This window comes from Daphnia pulicaria, chromosome 6, assembly GCF_021234035.1.
Source record: "Daphnia pulicaria isolate SC F1-1A chromosome 6, SC_F0-13Bv2, whole genome shotgun sequence".
Taxonomy (NCBI): domain Eukaryota; kingdom Metazoa; phylum Arthropoda; class Branchiopoda; order Diplostraca; family Daphniidae; genus Daphnia; species Daphnia pulicaria.
This window is the reverse complement of record NC_060918.1, coordinates 21,286,280-21,302,768: the sequence shown is the minus strand read 5'-3', so window position 1 is coordinate 21,302,768 and position 16,489 is coordinate 21,286,280. Positions and strand designations below refer to the sequence as shown.

The 16,489-nt window shown below is 41.2% G+C and overlaps 4 protein-coding genes across 6 annotated transcripts; 2 read left to right on the top strand and 2 right to left on the bottom strand.

Moving 5' to 3' along the window:
- Positions 1-1,163: 1,163 nt before the first annotated feature.
- Positions 1,164-2,308, bottom strand: LOC124342864 (protein FAM177B-like). 2 transcript variants are annotated; one of them, XM_046796065.1, is made up of 3 exons: positions 2,078-2,308; positions 1,790-2,008; positions 1,164-1,718 (listed from the first exon to the last, which is right to left on the bottom strand). In XM_046796065.1, the coding sequence occupies exons 1-3, from the start codon at positions 2,099-2,101 to the stop codon at positions 1,398-1,400; spliced, it is 564 nt and encodes a 187-aa protein (XP_046652021.1). In that variant the 5' UTR covers positions 2,102-2,308; the 3' UTR covers positions 1,164-1,397. The 2 variants fall into 2 exon arrangements, with proteins under 2 accessions (XP_046652021.1, XP_046652022.1); XM_046796066.1 differs by having other exon boundaries at positions 1,790-2,003.
- A 4,704-nt stretch (positions 2,309-7,012) lies between these two features.
- Positions 7,013-9,851, bottom strand: LOC124342789 (RNA-binding protein 42-like). Its single transcript, XM_046795952.1, has 5 exons — positions 9,710-9,851; positions 9,236-9,641; positions 9,013-9,178; positions 8,753-8,947; positions 7,013-7,238 (listed from the first exon to the last, which is right to left on the bottom strand). The coding sequence occupies exons 1-5, from the start codon at positions 9,751-9,753 to the stop codon at positions 7,120-7,122; spliced, it is 930 nt and encodes a 309-aa protein (XP_046651908.1). The 5' UTR covers positions 9,754-9,851; the 3' UTR covers positions 7,013-7,119.
- Positions 7,551-8,693, top strand: LOC124342856. Its single transcript, XM_046796046.1, has 4 exons — positions 7,551-7,889; positions 8,035-8,287; positions 8,367-8,436; positions 8,509-8,693. The coding sequence occupies exons 1-4, from the start codon at positions 7,690-7,692 to the stop codon at positions 8,580-8,582; spliced, it is 597 nt and encodes a 198-aa protein (XP_046652002.1). The 5' UTR covers positions 7,551-7,689; the 3' UTR covers positions 8,583-8,693.
- Positions 9,852-9,923: 72 nt separating the features above from the next.
- LOC124342553 (zinc finger protein 236-like) lies at positions 9,924-16,130 on the top strand. Of its 2 annotated transcripts, none has more exons than XM_046795544.1 (25): positions 9,924-10,101; positions 10,168-10,286; positions 10,366-10,509; positions 10,573-10,707; positions 10,792-11,154; positions 11,213-11,365; positions 11,435-11,555; positions 11,621-11,772; positions 11,839-12,007; positions 12,079-12,166; positions 12,241-12,373; positions 12,441-12,580; positions 12,654-12,874; positions 12,941-13,127; positions 13,208-13,448; positions 13,518-13,634; positions 13,700-13,969; positions 14,038-14,090; positions 14,165-14,297; positions 14,377-14,509; positions 14,592-14,724; positions 14,796-15,010; positions 15,069-15,244; positions 15,321-15,479; positions 15,553-16,130. In XM_046795544.1, the coding sequence occupies exons 1-25, from the start codon at positions 10,026-10,028 to the stop codon at positions 15,943-15,945; spliced, it is 4,224 nt and encodes a 1,407-aa protein (XP_046651500.1). In that variant the 5' UTR covers positions 9,924-10,025; the 3' UTR covers positions 15,946-16,130. The 2 variants fall into 2 exon arrangements, with proteins under 2 accessions (XP_046651500.1, XP_046651499.1); XM_046795543.1 differs by having other exon boundaries at positions 10,165-10,286.
- Positions 16,131-16,489: the final 359 nt, after the last annotated feature.

Sequence of the window (16,489 nt, the reverse complement as noted above, 5' to 3'; positions counted from 1 at the left end):
TATGTGTGTGTACACCTTTTCATCATCTCTCGTGTGTACATATATACATGTGTGTGTGTACTGCCCTTTGTTTTCAATTTTCCCTGCCGACTCTGTATATAGCAGCTCGGTTATTTTGGGTTATTTCCAGCCAGAGAGAGGAGCTCTAGCTGCGTGGAGCCCAGCAGTGCGCACCGTTAAGTGTGTGGAAGGTGTTACAAGGGATCGGCGCCGACAAGGGAGTGCAAATGTTGAGTCTAATGACGGGGCATTATCCATTTTATTCCTTTTCCAAGAGTCAAAAAAAGAAAAGAAAAAAAGGAAAAAATTCGGCCGCCCCGCTGTTCGACTAATTCGATCAAATTTCAAAAAGAAAAAGAAAAAAGACCCGACCGTATTGTGGGAGCTTCTCAGTGTGACTGGACGCTGAGATGATGATATCATTCTTATAGTCGCGTCGAACAACAATAACCCAGTAAAAGAAAAAGAAAAAAGAGTAAGAGCAGAAGCTAAATTTATACCAACTTCATTCAGTAGATAGAAGAAAAAAGGTGTGTAACACATTCACCGCAGAAACTCTTCTTAGCTCTCGATTGCTCTGCTGTGTAACTATATATAGGGTCTCTTTTGTCTACGCAGTCGGGGTACAATACCCCAGAAAACTCAGAGGAGGTCTTCCCCCCTTACATGGTAATCAGGTATAAAAAAGAATAGATAGTAGCTACTAGACGAATGAATCAACGAGGAGCTAGGAAAGAAAAGAAGAAAACAGTATAATCATGTGTCGAGTCTCGAATGGAAAAATACAAGGCAGCAGCAGCTACTATATACCACGGCGCGTCGGAACGGAGGGAACATTTTTCGATTGTTTCCTTCTGTGGGAAAAGAAAAAATCAGGGTACGAGGTGGAGAATGGGAGTCGGAAAATGGCGTGACAAACTCACGACAAATTGGGCCGGCGTATGTACAGTCGGTAGCGTCAGCATTTTTTTTTTTTTCCTGACAGCTTCGCGGAGATTATAAATTATGTACCGAAGAAAAAAGAATTCGTGTCTTTTTTTTCTTTTTTCACTCTCGAATTTTTGGCGAGAAAAATAAAAAGACGGGGGGGAAATCTCGGAGTCACGCAACACACGAAAACCTCAACTCGATAATGAAAGACAAATATTGGTACAAGACGGCGCTCCCTTACCTATAGCCAGGCTTTTCATATTTGAACGAAACTCTCTCAACAGTTGGTAAACATTATAGTACAAAATTTTTGACAAGGGAAAAACGGCTAGAAATTTGCTTGTAAAGCGGCCAGGATATTATTTAGGAAACAAAACAAACCTAAAGGCATGGACAGAGCCATCTGTTGGTGTGGATATAGTGGGAAGAGTAAGAAATAACACGTGATGTAATAGTGAATGAAGGAACTAGATGTGGGTGCCAGCGGTGGCTGGCTGGTTTGGAATGACATTAGGAAGAATCGAAGCTGGGGTGCTAGTTTGGGGAACTTGTGGACGGTTTGGGTTTGGAGTGGATGGACTCTGATCTCTCCACCCTGCCATTTCCAGATCGACAGCTCTCTTCTCAGCCTTCTCTTCTTCCTGCATTCGTTTAGCCTCATCAATTTCATACTGGTATTTTGGGGCAGTGATTCCAAGGAAGTCTGCAAGAGTCTCCCCGACATAATCACAAGCAGCCAGGGCTTTGGAAGACACATGGGAGAACCAAGGCATCCACGTCATTGTTTTCTAGAAATGGAACAAGACAGAAAAAATAAATCTTCATGTACAATTCATGTTTGAGTTGGAAATGGACTTACAGGATCTACCAGGGAGGTACCGGCAGGGACCTGGTAGACACCTTCTTCGTCGCTGCTGAATTCTTCATAAACCCCATCGCTGCAGTGAATGTATCTTTTCACTTTCCTCCCATTTCCATTTCTGTCAGGCTGGATTGGACTTGACAGTTGTCCCGGAGTAGACTGTTCCAAATTGACACTGACAGTCATATCTCCAAGGCTATCCCCAGCAACACTAGACTAAATAATACAATCAATAAACAATTACACCATACCAAAAAACATAAAAACTGTCGTAGAAAAACACACCTTAGCCGTTGGCAGATCCTCCATAAAAAGAAAAAAAATAACAATATCCGGGAGGAACGAGCGATGATAAAATTCGAATATAGATTGCCACCTGGCAATGCAATCACACAGATAGCTGCAGTGTTAACAAAAAAAAGGGAATAAACTGCCGGACTAGATATTGGGGAAATTCAGAGAAAGCTATAAAACCTCTGCAGTGGATTGCAACAATCATGAGGCAACAATAACAAATCGAAATATCCCTGGCAACGTTGCGAAATTACTTTTTTTTCTTTTTCCAGTTAATTCTTTTTTCCTGCTTTCAAATTGCGAATTGATTGCATCAGGAAAAGACATAAAGAGATAACTTCTTTCAATAAATAAGAGATGCTAAAATTTACTAAGAAATAATAACTCCAACCTCAAAAGATGTTACCTTAAGTTTCTTCTACTCAAACTAATGAAAGGTTGACAATTTTCGCTCGGTTGTGTAAACACGCGTTTCAGACGGCCCTGAATGTGATGGCCGTCGTGACATTTCAATGAATACCAAAGTGATGAAACGCTAAATGTATATACTAATCTTTCCGGTTGGCAGGAAAGTCTCAAAAGATATAGTTGAGGACGCAACACATATAAAAGGCTTCTTCTTCTTCTTCTTCTTCTTCTTATCTTTTCTCTATACATGCTCCTCAATAGCCAAGTCCGATCGTATATAATCTATGGAATTTTCGTCCCGAACTTACGCGTTCGTTATAGTCGCTTTCAAAGTTGTCGGAGCGACTTTTTTCCCTTTTTTGAACCCGATCAGGAATTCGCATTCTCCCGCTCTAATTTGAGTACTCAATTTATATAAAGAAATGTCTGAAAGCGGATGAGAAAGGCAAAACATTTCCAACCGTCGTCGGCAAAAGTTCACACAAGTTTTCTTTCTAGCTGTATGTGTATAAAATCCACCACGATTTCGCGTGCTCATATTATACTGCACAACAGCTTGCGAGAGCGTGAGAGAGCATCTAAGACAGATCTAAGACTTGAGATGCACTCTAGGAAATTTGGATTTTTAAAAAGAAAACGAGCTCAAAAACCCCTTGGAATAAGTAAACAACACAAATCGAAAAAAAAAAATTCTGGACAGCAAAGCAAAGCCCTACAAGCAACATAATAATATTACACACCAAAATTATAACTATGTACAGTTGTCGTCAGTGCCAGTGCGTCGGGTATGTATACAAAAGCCGGGAGCTGTTCCGCATCACTCTGCGGACTCGCTAACACTTTAAAAAAGCTGTGATGGCGTAGTTTCTTTTTCAAAAGACTTGGAAAAATTCGTGCTTGACAGATTTTATTCTGAAGGAATAAAAGAGAGACAGGAAGCTGGACACGGGCGAAAGACATGGATTTGACAGATTATTTGATCGTTTCATGGCTATACGCCGTGAGAATTTTGTTATCACGCCCTCAAGATCGTGTCGACGCACCGAATCAACTCTTCACTCTCTGAACAAATACACTTCCGCTCAAATATTTGGACATCGCAATCGAAATAATAAAGCGGAATTTTCTTTCACCGCAATTCTGAGAATCACAAAATGAAATCCTCTGATTATTATGCACACGGCGGTTGCGCCCGTTGTGTGGGGTGTTTGTGTACAAAAATCCAAATATTTTCCCCCTCCAGGTCTATCCATCTCTATAATATAAATATTATTAATAACCCATCAAGCTAAGTAGACATAGAGCTTCTAATGCGGTTAAGTCTCGGCGCTCTATAGTGCAAGCCTACGCAACGTTACGCAACCCAAAAATGTTGAAGGGTTGATGGTTGCGCGACAGACTAATAATAAGTGAGCGTACGTGAGCCAACCAAGAAACTTATTAATATAGTTGTTTTTAAAAGATGAAGGTATAATATCAAAGGTATAAAAAGCAGAGACATTGGACTTTGTAAAACTTTCTTTTGAAATCTTTCGGCTCTGCTGATGTTCATCCACTATTCAAATGTTGAAAGCGATCTTCAGCAAAGTAGATACACCCTTGACCTTATAGGATAGATCCTAAATATTTAGTCGAGGCCTTTGAGAGCGAATCTATAGTCGAGAGAAAATGTTTCTGAATTGGTCAATCGAAGAAGCATACGACAAAAGGATCTCCGCTGGTCGGCCGGTCCACGTTTAATGAGATTGGCCTTTTGTTGTTGCCCAACAATTCTCGACGGCCGCCTCTCCTCTATCGCCGTGGTCGGAATGCGGGAATAGATAAATGCTTCGGGTACATGTATTAGTCTATTATAACAAGCTGACGTCGATCAAAGTGAGTGTACAGCAGCTGCTGTATAAGTGTACGCATGGAACGGATTGGAAGAATGGCCGACAAATTGGTCCTCGAAACATCGTGACTTTCTCCCAAAGATTAAGTTTTTCCCATTCCGCATGGATCTTCTATAGTTCGTCTACAGATTACTTTCGTTCAACAAGGAAATCGGGAAACTTCTGGAAACTTCCGACTACGTGCTGTCGCTATACCGGCGGAAGAGAGTTATTTCCCTATATAATCAAAAGAAAAGAATTCATTTGAATTTCATTAACAAACAATCCCGGTCCATTTTTTAAAGAGCTCCACCAATTTTTCTGACGATTCCATTTCGTTATGGTATTTTGAACTTGATGAAAATTTGGTTGTGCTGCCGCATCACAAACTATGGGTGGCAGACAGCCAGAGCTAAATTGCAAAGTTCCGCTTATTATTATTATGTCTAGCGTATTAATGGTTGCGTTGCTGGCAGCTTCGATTTCAGCTTCAAATCCTTGGTGTATCAATTATAAGCCCTTCTCCTATACACAGCAGTAACCATGTCATCCCTTCATGTTCGTGCGAGATTCTTGTCGCGGCGCTAGAAACTGTCAGCGTTTCCGCCCACACCGGTTGTCAATGGCGACATGGAGCTTGACACATTTGCGCCAATAAGAACCTTGATTGTATTATATACATGACACGACGAGGTGAAGGTCTATTTGTCACTTGAGAGAACCGCCAAGCTGTTCTAGCCCAAAAGTTATCATTCGAGTGTCACGGCAACATGACTGGCTTCGACAAGGAGAAGGTGTATAGTACGGCGTCAATCGATCACTTTGATATTTCACAAAGGAAAAGCTTTTTCGTCTTCTCGACCCCAAGTTTTTCGAGTTCAAAGAAAAAAGGTATCGTGAAACATCTAAATGAGTGGATCTTACATCACCACCGGAAGTGCCTACCTTTCACGCTTCACGTCTATACAAAAATTCATTGTTTCATCGACATATATCTCATATAGAAACAAAAACCGTCAGATCTCTAAACAATAGCGAAATTCTGGTTGATGAGGCCATCGGTGACCAATGAACATTTGAACACGGGTCGGGAATGATGAAGCGATCGAATGATTGCGCCAACTCTTAAACTATATAGAAAAGGAAACTGTACGAGAGTCGCGTGTGTATTACTTTGAGACCAGCACACTACGGACGTCACGGTACATATACACTTTTCTTGATTGAATTGCCAGTCGAGCTCTCTTCCGTCTTTTCTCTGTACATCATAAGCCAGCACAGCGACCGAGGCGCAGTAGAGACGAAACCAACAATTATTGGAGTCTTGTTTCTCAGCTCTATAGGACATGTAAAGGTTGATGGCCGTTTCTGTAGAATGCTCTCGATATAATATCGTAAGAGGAGAGCCCCTCACCATGTTATTAATATATACGAGCCCCAGAGTCGGCGTATCATAAGCTTCAACATTCTTCTTCTTCTTTTTCCGTCGACTTATTTCGCTGTAATTCCCTGTAGACTCTCACGATCATTTCTACGCATCAAGTTTGAAAAACTTGAGCAGTACACTTCACTTTCTTTCAGGGAAAAGAACGTAGGTGGGGCTAAAAGTTGCAACCAAATTACACAAGTCAAATATACTGACGATTGATATAGCGTGGGAGGGTTTCAAAAAATTATCTAATGCACTACGGCAACATTCGATCGTTTTTGTCCTTCGGGGAGGAGAGTGTTGAGAGTGTCACTCGTGTAAACTCAATTGCCGCGCTGAGCTGACTTTGTTCTGTAGTAACAATAAACGTGACAAAAGTGTTGACAGATAGACTTAGAACTGATAATAATAACTGGAATCCTTTCAACATCAGCAGACATGTCCCGCTCTCTTTTTCCACATGTCCTCGTTAGCACAAGTTAACATACGCACTCTTCTTACTTTCATCTTTCGGGGACTCTACTCAGCTTTTAGCGTTTCCAACTCTTTTACTTTGGTTCGAGTACTTACGAACTGCACAGATGATTCACATCCTACGAGATTCATTTATTCAGAGTGCACGCCAATGTGAGCCATTTCAATTACCCATTCGCACATCTATATGTACGAGCTATCACCATAGTCTAGATGATGGATTCCTGACTAGTAATAGAGTCGCAATCAAAAGGGTAGTACAATCTGCTCACCCTTCGATCCAACCAACTTTGATTTTTTCACGCACCCAAGGGTGGATGAGTATACACAGAGGATCGTTGGAAAAATACACGTCGAATAACCTAATTGAGCCAAAGCTTCTCTCTACGAACTGATGGTATATATAGTCGATTTTCCCCTCCGTTGACTCCAAATGGCCCCGCAGTTGGTTACGCAGCAACACTTGATCGGAGGCAGCAGCTCGCCACTTGCGATGAATGGTTTCCATGAAGACTTCTAATCGACTACTGTAATCACTATTCAATGCAACTTGGTAACCCCTGGCAAATAATTAACGCCAACGGCGTCACGGGTGGATCCCGACAGCTACATGGCTCTCAATCGATCATCATCCTTGTAGGTATTATAGTCGAGAAGCCTTAAAATACTATTTAAGCCTAAAATTGTTTTTCGTTGGCAAAGTTCAACAAACCTCGAAGAAGAAGTTGGACCAAGTTTTTGTTCTGGAAATCTTGTTGATTGTATTTCCATTGGGGGATGTCATAGAAGCAGTCTGATCAACAACTCATTAAAGTAAATTAGAGAAGCGGGGGGTGGAATTTTGGAGAGAATCATCGGCGCTTGCCCAGCAGGACGTCCTTTTCCTTTTGCCGCTTCTTCACCTCGTCAATGTTGCGGTTCTTCCAATTGCTCTTGCGCAATTTGATGGGTCGACTTCCCACGTACTTGCCTGTTGAGCGAAAAAAAGAAGACAAACAAAATGAAAATGATCCGACGTCCAATCTAGATCGAATCTAGCCAACATAATAATACGGCTTCATCACCCAACACACAAAATGTCAACTCGGCCAGCATGATGTAAACCAAACTGTCGGATGGATGGCTAGGGCAGCAGCAATCCGGCTCAAAGACAAACAAGCGGGACACGGCCCGGAGTTGGGGAAAAATGATCAACCGCATCAAACGACGTTTCAGGCGCATGTGCATCCCCCTCAAAAGAGAGACTATAAAAACCCATAGCGGGGTCGTTCATGCCCTCAGAGCGAACTCAACTTTCTACAGTCGATGGCAGGTTAAGTGGCGCTGCCATTGACACCTTGTTGCCCCCCGTCAAAAAAACAGGAAATCAAATCGGAAAGAAACCTTCTCGATAAAAAAACGGAAAAACAACAACACAGAACATGGAGTTGCATTTGATTTTGCGAACCATCTGCCTCGTGGCCCTGATCAGCACTTGTACCGTGGCCGACTCAACCAGCCGTGGCGGCGATTCGCTGGAGGATTCCTTCTCCTTGATGGGTCAATTGGAGAAGCGCCAGTCGTTCAAAAAACTACGATCGCACAATCCTATCCTCATTTATCACCAGTCTATCCGACAACCGTAAGTTTTAGACCCTTAAATTCCTCTTTTCCTTACGCCCAACCCTCTGTTGGATTTATAATTTTGTGTTGATCCTGTAGTTTTAAGTTTGAGTGCAGCGGAACAAGGATATAAAGTTAATCTGATTGGGAATGATTAAAAACAGACGGTACCTTCCAAGAATAAATAGCCATAGCGAACCGCCAGTGAGCGAACGAGACATCCCAAGACGACTCATTCGGCGCGGAAATAACAAGACTCATTCTAATTTGCAACCGCTACTCGTCTGGAACCATCAATTGCTGCCCAATTTCTATAACAAGCGACAGCCGCCCTTCTTCATAAGCTCGTTGCGCAAAGACGGTTACCCCGGCGGTAATACGAAGAACAGTTTGGCCGTCAAACGATCCGGTGGATGGGTAAATGACACTAGATTATTATTATACCTAAAAATGTCTCGTCGTTAAGTTGACGTTTTGGCTCTCTCACTTTTTACAGCTATCCAAGTCTTATGACGAAACGAACGCACAAGGATTTCCCTACGAAAAGTTCAACTACGAAAATAAAGGTTGAATTCGGTTAATTTTAAGTGGTTTTTTAAAATAAAAATCTAATTTTCGTCAAACTATTTTCTGATTAGATTATTACCAGGTTGAAAACGATTTCAACGAGCCGGAGTTCCAGCCAGCCGAAGCCATGAATGAAGATTTTTAATTGCCATGAAAATTATTTTTGTTCATGCACCACACACGATTGATGCTTTACTATACACATTCCCACAAATGAAATGATCGAAAAACTAATAAACTGAATGGAAATTCCAAATGTTTCCCTCGTCTCACACTACCAAAAACAAAAAATGTAATTGTTGGGAGATCACTTACCGTTCATCTCCCTCATAGCTCGGGTGAAATCCGTAGGATCTTTGAAGCTCACGAAGCCAAAGCCTTTCGTTTTATTGGAACGTGCGTCTCTGATCACTTTTGCCTTCTGAAATGACGGGAACTTGCCGAAAACGCGGGCCAGTACCTCATCTGTTACATCATTGCCGAGATCACCGCAAAAGATTCGGTAGTCATCTGAAAATGAAAGGAAATGATCAAATAGGAAAGTTAAAAATCATGTAGTGTGAAGAAAAAATTACTTGGATCCCATTCCAGCAGCGAGTCGTCTTGCCAAACTGTACCACCAGCCGCCCTGACAAACTTTTTGGGTTTCTTCATTTTTTGTACTTTGGGTTCTTCTGTTCCAGCTTTGACAGTTGCTGAACCAACCGTAGAGGATGGGGCCCTCAAAACAGATGGGCCGCTCTGAAAAAAAAAACGTTCTATCAACAAGTTTTACAAAATTTTAATTGCTAGTCTTACTGCTGCTGTTGGAACAACTTTAGTCGGGGATTTGGCTTCAACTTTAGCCTTTTTGGCTACAGGCTGTGGAGTTTTGATCAAATTCGCAGTTGCAGAAGTTGATGATGATGCCTTAGCCTCTTTGTCAGGTAGATAAAGAACAGGTTTGTTACTGATGATGGCTGTTCCGACACTTGAAGCTATGCTGGAAGGTGGTGCAGATGTGGAAGAAGAAAACGGCTGGGAGATAGAAGAAACTGTGGGGCGTACTCCAGCCCTTTGAAGCTGTGTAGGCAGAAAGTGTGTGGGAGGCTGAAACTTTTGCTGAAAAACTCCTGGTGCCCCAGAAGTAGGACGTATCATGTTTGGTTTTAAAACAGATGGTATGCTAGGTTTAGACGTGGAGTTGGAGATTTCAGCCTCAAACCTGTCGAATTTCAAAAATATTTTTTAATACTAAAATTTACGGAAGTCTTAATTCTTTAGAACTTTTACCTTTCCATTTCATCTTGCATTTGTCTTTGAGGAAAACTAGCCATTTTGAAAACAGTAAACAAAATTTGTTCACAAAACACCGCAACACAATCACAAATTTTGGTCTTCTGCACGCTTGTTAGCACAGTTGCCAAGTGCAATCAAACATTTCACTCATTTCCGTCGCTTTATTTGGGTTTATTTTGATCGTACGACAACGTCGTATCCTTACAGACGACATGTTGTTTTTTTTTGGAGAATTTTGGTTCGGATGGCTTATTTCTGAAAACACTCAACTGACACAGTTTTAAATTTTCAAAGAAAAAACTAAGCTAATATGGAGTTATCCACGAATGATTGTGATGGAACTAATCCAGCCACTGCATTCAGTTTCGTCCTGTCAGACTCACTAGGTAATAACTAGAAAAACTATTTCCAAATTGTGTAATGGCTTGATAGAATTGCATTTCTGATAGGAGGAACTGAAATTTTGGATGCCGAAAGTGCTGGCTCAATCATATTTCCCTCAGATTTTGATATTAACAAGCTGCTGAAAACAGGGAATGGAGTGCAGGTGCTGTTCATAGACTCTTCACAGGTTAGTTGCCACTTGCCAGCACGCATCTAAATGATGCACAAAGCCTTTTTATTTGGAATTTGTTTTTATATTGTACAAGGTTGGCATTGTTTCTGAAAATGGATCAGCTATCATCACAAGCTCACCCCTTCAAGATGAGATTGAAGGTGGTGAGCAACCCAATTTGACAGAAACACAAGTTGGCAGAAATCATCCTGACAGTTTTCATATCGAAACTTCTATGGTAATTGCATCTAATGTATGTTGACAATGTTGTTCATTTTAATTATCAACATCACTTATGTAGATAAATGATGTGTTATCATGCTCAGAGTGTGGAGCTACATTTAAGAAAAATGCAGACTATAAAAGGCATCAGCTGCAACATTTAGACAAGAAGCCTCACCAATGCCCCAACTGTAACCTTTCGTTTAATGTCGAGGTAAGACTTGTCTTGCCAAATCACTACTAATAATTACCATAATACCAATTTTTATTTATGACATGTTATTTCATTAACAAACAGAAAAATCTTAAACTTCATATGGCCTTACACAATACATCAAGTCAGTGTCCAGAGTGTGGGAAGAAATTTTCAAGACTGGCCAGTTTAAAAGCTCACATCTCCCTTCACATTGAGGAAGATACACTTACCTGTCAGCAGTGCGATAACGAATTCGAGACTATGAGAGCCTTACGGCGTCACATAGAAGAAGAACATCAACTGAACAAAACCGCTCCTTTAACGCTTGCCGAACTGAATCACTCATTTAACGGTTCGGCGAATCGTGAAACAGATCCAGTAATAAAAATCTTCCCCTGTAAGCAATGCCATGACAACTTCAACACCATGAGGGCACTAAAGGAGCATTCGAGATATCATCAGAAGGTACCGAAACTGTAGGAATATTTTAATTGAGTCCTTTTACAACTGATTTGTTAAACAGGTGAATTCTATCTTGTCTTGCAAGAAAAAAAGTAAAAACAACAAAGTTGTTGGAAAACCACGTTTCAGATGCTCTCACTGCTCTATGGAATTCGATAAGCCGAGTCTCCGTGCTCGACATGAGCGAGTTCATACAGGCGAGCGGCCTTACAAGGTTACTCAATTTTAAAAATATTACATAATCAATTTCGATACTCAAATAATTGTTTCATTCATTTGATAGTGTGATCAATGCAATCGGGGTTTCAGTCAGAAGAATTCGCTGGTTAGCCACCAAAAAGCCATTCATGGACGGGAAAAACCCTACCAATGCACGTTGTGTCCTTACGCCTCAAGTCAGAAAGGTATCTAGAATGTTTGAATTTTTGTTAAGTGTGTGCATTCTAATAAACGGAATATGATGCTGTAGGAAACCTTCGAGCTCATGTTCGGCGTCTACACCTTCTTGCCAGTAGCGAACAACAAGGAGACGTTCATCGCTGCGATGATTGCAGTGCCGTATTCAGGAATGTATCGAGTTTGACATCTCATATGAGCAAATTTCATTGTGATGGCATCCAGGTGTGTGTTTTAAGTTTATATAGGTTTTGCCTTTTTTTTTTCTTTAATGATTATTTCCTTCTTTAGACGCATTTGACAATGCCACACTTGCAAAATTCAGATTCCATGGTAGCTCTGAATATAAATGACAATGACTCAGCGTCACGGGACGATGTCAGCCACAAGAACGATATCCTTCAAAAGGCTCTGGAACGTATCGGGTTACCACTTTCAGATGATGGCACGGAGAATTCAGGTGTGACAGAAATCTTATTCATTATTTTCTTCTGATGTTTCATCCGTACATGGGTTACATTTGTCTCTCAGATCAGCGGAACGGAGAACAAAATAAAACAAAAGAACGAAGTGCCTGCACCACTACTCTCGTAGATAGAGCCAATCCAGCTAAACTAGTGTGAGTCTAATAAATTGACGTATCCCGTGTTGAAGCAATGTAGAATGGCAAGTTTACAATATATTTTTTTAAAGGCAATATGTTGTTGAATATCGCATGGAGAATTCTGTTCGCTTCCTATTGTGCGGAAACTGTCCGAAGCGGTTCAAGAAACCACTGGATCTGGTTCGTCACCTTCGTATTCACAACTCCATTATGCCTTATAAGGTATTTTTTTTTTGTTGAGTGTACATTCAATACCGAAATTCCTAATAACCAAATTTTGTCTCGACAGTGCCCTGTTTGTCACAAAACGTTCCGTCTCAAATCCACTTTGATGTCTCACTTGAATTCGCACAATGGGACCAAGGCGTTTGAGTGCCCTGTCTGTTGTAAAAAGTTGGCCAGTCAGGCAAGCCTTGTTCTTCATCAAAGGTGAGTTCCAGTTAATCGTCGTCGGTTTACGTCTGCAATCTGAATAATATTGTATTACAATTGACTAAATTAGGCTCCATACTGGGCAGCGACCTTACTGCTGTCAGTTCTGTGGCAAGCAATTCCGACATCGGAGTTATTTCAAAGTACACCTCCAGGCTCACCAGCGATCTGCCAAAAGCAAAACTAAGACTGCTCTCACATCGGAAGAGCCACGAATAGCGAGCGATAGCTTAAAAACGGGTGCAAATATGTCTGTGACGCTAGCTGAACCATTAGAACTAACCGATTCGGGTAATGAATTCATTGCAAAGCTGCAAACCAGTTGGCATGTTGAACAATTAATGTTTATCCTATTAGGAATCCTCCCGAGACAACCGGTGAATGCCCAGCTGTTCAGCAGATCAGAAGAGAAAAACGGCACGCGACAAATCCGTCCTTTTAAATGTTTGCAGTGTGGCGCTGCTTTCAAGAAATCTGCTCATCTCAACCAACACATACAAACTCATTCGGGATTGAAACCTTTCACTTGCAACATCTGCCTCCGGTGAGTTTCTTTTTGTTGTTAAAAAAAAATAGGTTAAAAATAACTGTGCTTCATAAAATGTATTGATTAATCTTTCATAGGAATTTTGTTTCCAAGTGGGTTCTCAAAGCTCACCATCTAACGCACGAAAGAACGTCTGCCCCCAACTTTCAATGCTCGGAATGCAATCGCTGTTTTACTACACGGGGTACACTGAATCGACATAAAGCAAGCCATAGTGATTCCCGGCCTTTTATATGTCCTTACTGCCAAAAGTCCTTCAAGACTTATTCGGTTTGTAAAAAGCACGTAGGGACCCACACAAACGAAGTCATCCATATGGTAAAGCAACTCGCAAATTGGTTCATTTACAGTTACAAGCTAATCCATTTTTTTTTAAATTGTGTGCAGCAACAAGCGCAGTCCTCTTCAGAACTGCCTGAAGTTTCCCTTGATGCGGAGGCGCTCGAAAATTCAACAACATTACCACCAATGTCTGAAACCCAAACCGAATCACACTGGGATTTGGTAATAATTTTTTTTATGTCGATAGCTTTCAAATAATTGAATTTCATGTTGGTTTGATTTTCTAGTTGAATTACGAGCCAAGCAACATGCCAGCTGATAGCAGCACAACTCAGCCAAGTGACGAATCTACTTTAAATGGAACGAGAGAAGTCAGCGGCGTACATAGTCTTCCTTGCACGACGTCGACCTTGAGTGATGCTTCCTCCTTTGGTCCCATGCAGCTAGGCATGGAATTCGATGGTGAGGAGGCGTCCGATGTTACCGACGCTCCAGCCCACTCTGATCTTCCAACATTGTACGACAACCAAGTTCTGTCGCAAAGCTTTACTTTCCAGGTTGGGAAATCCGTACGTTGGAACAATAAGGCAGTTAATCTTCAACTATTTTATTTTTCCATTCGCAGGAATCTGAACTACTTACTGCACCAACGGAGGATTCTAAAAGAGAAGAAACCAAGTATGTACATTTTGTTTTTTAAATTTAGATTTGATTTGGTGTACTTCATGTTTGCTTGTTGAATGTCGGAAAAGATGTCTTTCATGCGGACGAGAATTTAAACGAGCTTCCCACTTAAAGACCCATATGCGAAGTAACTGTGGAGCTAATAAATCCCACGTTTGTCCTATCTGCACAAAACCATTCGCAACTGCTCAAGCTTTGACGGTAAGTTGTTTGAATCCGTTAACATACTTGAGGAAAGCCTTTTATTGACACGTCATTTGAGCGACCTTGGGTTTAATAGGCTCACGAAAAGTCTCACGCCGACCCAGACCCAGAACCTATGCACTGCGTGTGCGATTCGTGCGGGCTCAAATTTCTGTCGTTTCAGCTCTACTTACGTCACACCGAAGAAGGATGCACTCAAACTAATGGGCGTACGTAGGAGTTATCGATTACATTTCCTATTAACATTATAAATGGAAAGAAAGTCTTAATCTACTTTATTAATTATTACAGTGGAAACGAGCTTTAAAGATCAGGACTCGGCTATATTTACTGATACTTCTTCGACCCAAGGAGGTGTTGCCAACGTTATAGACAAGATTTCGAAAAGCCTTAAAGAGTGCACTCAGTGCAACAAGAGTTTCAAGTAATAAGGGTTGAATATGTAATCGACAAAGGCCTTGCAATTCTAATTATTTTTTTTACTGGTGTGTTTAGAAAACAATCGGATCTTGTTCGTCATATGAGAACTCACACGGGGGAACGTCCTTTCGCCTGCCTGATATGTGATAAAAGTTTCACGCTCAAATCCACTTTGACGGCTCATTCGCGTACTCATTCTGCCAATGGTAACAAGACTGTGTCGTGTGAGCTTTGCAACGGCCTTTACTCATGCCGGAACACGCTTCGAATCCACATGAGAATTCACACAGGCAAGTCGAGAAATTCATTATTTTGAATAGTTTAGATTCACGGCCTTTTCTTTTCTAGGAGACAAACCCTTCAAGTGTCCGGAGTGTAATTTGTTCTTCCGGACAACCGGTCACCGACAATCTCACCTCAAGAGTCACCGGAAAGCTGCCCAGGCAGTCGGTAAACCCGGTGCGATCCGCACAGTGTCTTCTGCCGCCAACAAGAGGAAATTAAAAGCTAAGTCGAACAAACAGGTAAATTCCACCCCAATTATTTCATAGTTTTCTTTATTCTTCGTTGTTGTTAAGCGCATTTTGTTTTTCTCTGTAGCGAGTGTTGAACGGAGACATGGATTCTGAAGCTCATCTGGCAAAAGTCATCGCGATATCTGGCGACCTGTCGAATCAACACAATTCTTTGGGTGATCAAAGTGGATCCCTGGGCAATTTGACTGTGAAATTCCACTTGGACGAAGCCGGCAATGTCCAAGTAATTCATATCGCTAGTTCTAGTTCGTGTCAGTAGAATTAAAAGTTAAAAAAAACAATTCCTTTTCTTTTAGTTGCCAACATTGGACTCGACCACGTTGCTGGACTTGAGGGACTTGAGCGATCTTTTCCTGACCCAGAGCGATGGACAGGTCCAAGGGATCGCATTGACTCAGGAGATGAATTTGTCGCATCTGTTAACCGTGAGCGAGTCTAACCGGGACGAGCTGAGCAGGAATCTTATGAACTCTGAATCCGGTTTGCGACTTTTGACGGGAAACCACGGAGGAACAATGCTCGTTTCCAGTTCGCATGCGGATCAGCACCATTCTGAAGTAGAAGAGGGAGCAGATCACACTATCATGCTAGAGGCAGTCGATCCTGTTGTTATTTTAGGAGCTTCCAGCGAAACAAGTCCTGAACGGGTGTCGGTTATTACGGCAAGAAATCGCAACTTCCAAAAGTGAATTCTAATGTTCAAATTTATTTTTCTTTGAAATAATACTGTTTCTCTGACACTACTCAACGATCGGTCATTGAGTCATCGGACATTTGCATCTCGCTTATTAGTAAATTTTGTGTTTATTATCATCGATTATCATATTTCTGGAATTTTATATGCTCTCTTAAAATAAAATGTTTGTATAAATTACATCTACTCAATATAATTTTGTAATTAAAGAAGTGTACCAAATTTTAAATTTTGTCTATTGTGAACAATGAAAAACACAGACGTTACGTTTTGCTCACTTAATCGCATTTAATCTTTTGGTACCGCTAATCGAACTTAGCCAGTGCTTTTATCGATTAGATGGCGGAATTCATTTCAAGTTCTCCACTTCATTAATTTAGATTAGTAACATTGATAAGAAAGCGTAAGAAAGTAAGTACAGTAAACGGAGTCAAACTCAATTCAAAGAAAAGTAGTCGCAGCGGAATTATTAAACTCAATCAGTACTTTCAGTAGTCGATAAAGCCTCAACCTATTTTGGTTCGCTCTGTCACCGCATG

Bases quoted from the DNA above. Each gene is read 5' to 3' on its own strand.
- LOC124342864 (XM_046796065.1), bottom strand. From the start codon at position 2,101: ATGGAGGATCTGCCAACGGCTAAG. The intron at 2,009-2,077 runs GTGTGTTTTTCT...TGTATTATTTAG, and splicing joins AGGATCTGCCAACGGCTAAG to TCTAGTGTTGCTGGGGATAG. The intron at 1,719-1,789 runs GTAAGTCCATTT...TTCCATTTCTAG, and splicing joins GTACCTCCCTGGTAGATCCT to AAAACAATGACGTGGATGCC.
- LOC124342856 (XM_046796046.1), top strand. From the start codon at position 7,690: ATGGAGTTGCATTTGATTTTGCGAACCATCTGCCTCGTGGCCCTGATC. The intron at 8,288-8,366 runs GTAAATGACACT...CACTTTTTACAG, and splicing joins TCAAACGATCCGGTGGATGG to CTATCCAAGTCTTATGACGA. The intron at 8,437-8,508 runs GTTGAATTCGGT...TTTTCTGATTAG, and splicing joins GTTCAACTACGAAAATAAAG to ATTATTACCAGGTTGAAAAC.
- LOC124342789 (XM_046795952.1), bottom strand. From the start codon at position 9,753: ATGGCTAGTTTTCCTCAAAGACAAATGCAAGATGAAATGGAAAG. The intron at 9,179-9,235 runs GTAAGACTAGCA...TTTTTTTTTCAG, and splicing joins AAGTTGTTCCAACAGCAGCA to AGCGGCCCATCTGTTTTGAG. The intron at 8,948-9,012 runs GTAATTTTTTCT...TTTCATTTTCAG, and splicing joins GCTGCTGGAATGGGATCCAA to ATGACTACCGAATCTTTTGC.
- LOC124342553 (XM_046795543.1), top strand. From the start codon at position 10,026: ATGGAGTTATCCACGAATGATTGTGATGGAACTAATCCAGCCACTGCA. The intron at 11,366-11,434 runs GTTACTCAATTT...TTCATTTGATAG, and splicing joins CAGGCGAGCGGCCTTACAAG to TGTGATCAATGCAATCGGGG. The intron at 14,298-14,376 runs GTAAGTTGTTTG...TGGGTTTAATAG, and splicing joins CAACTGCTCAAGCTTTGACG to GCTCACGAAAAGTCTCACGC.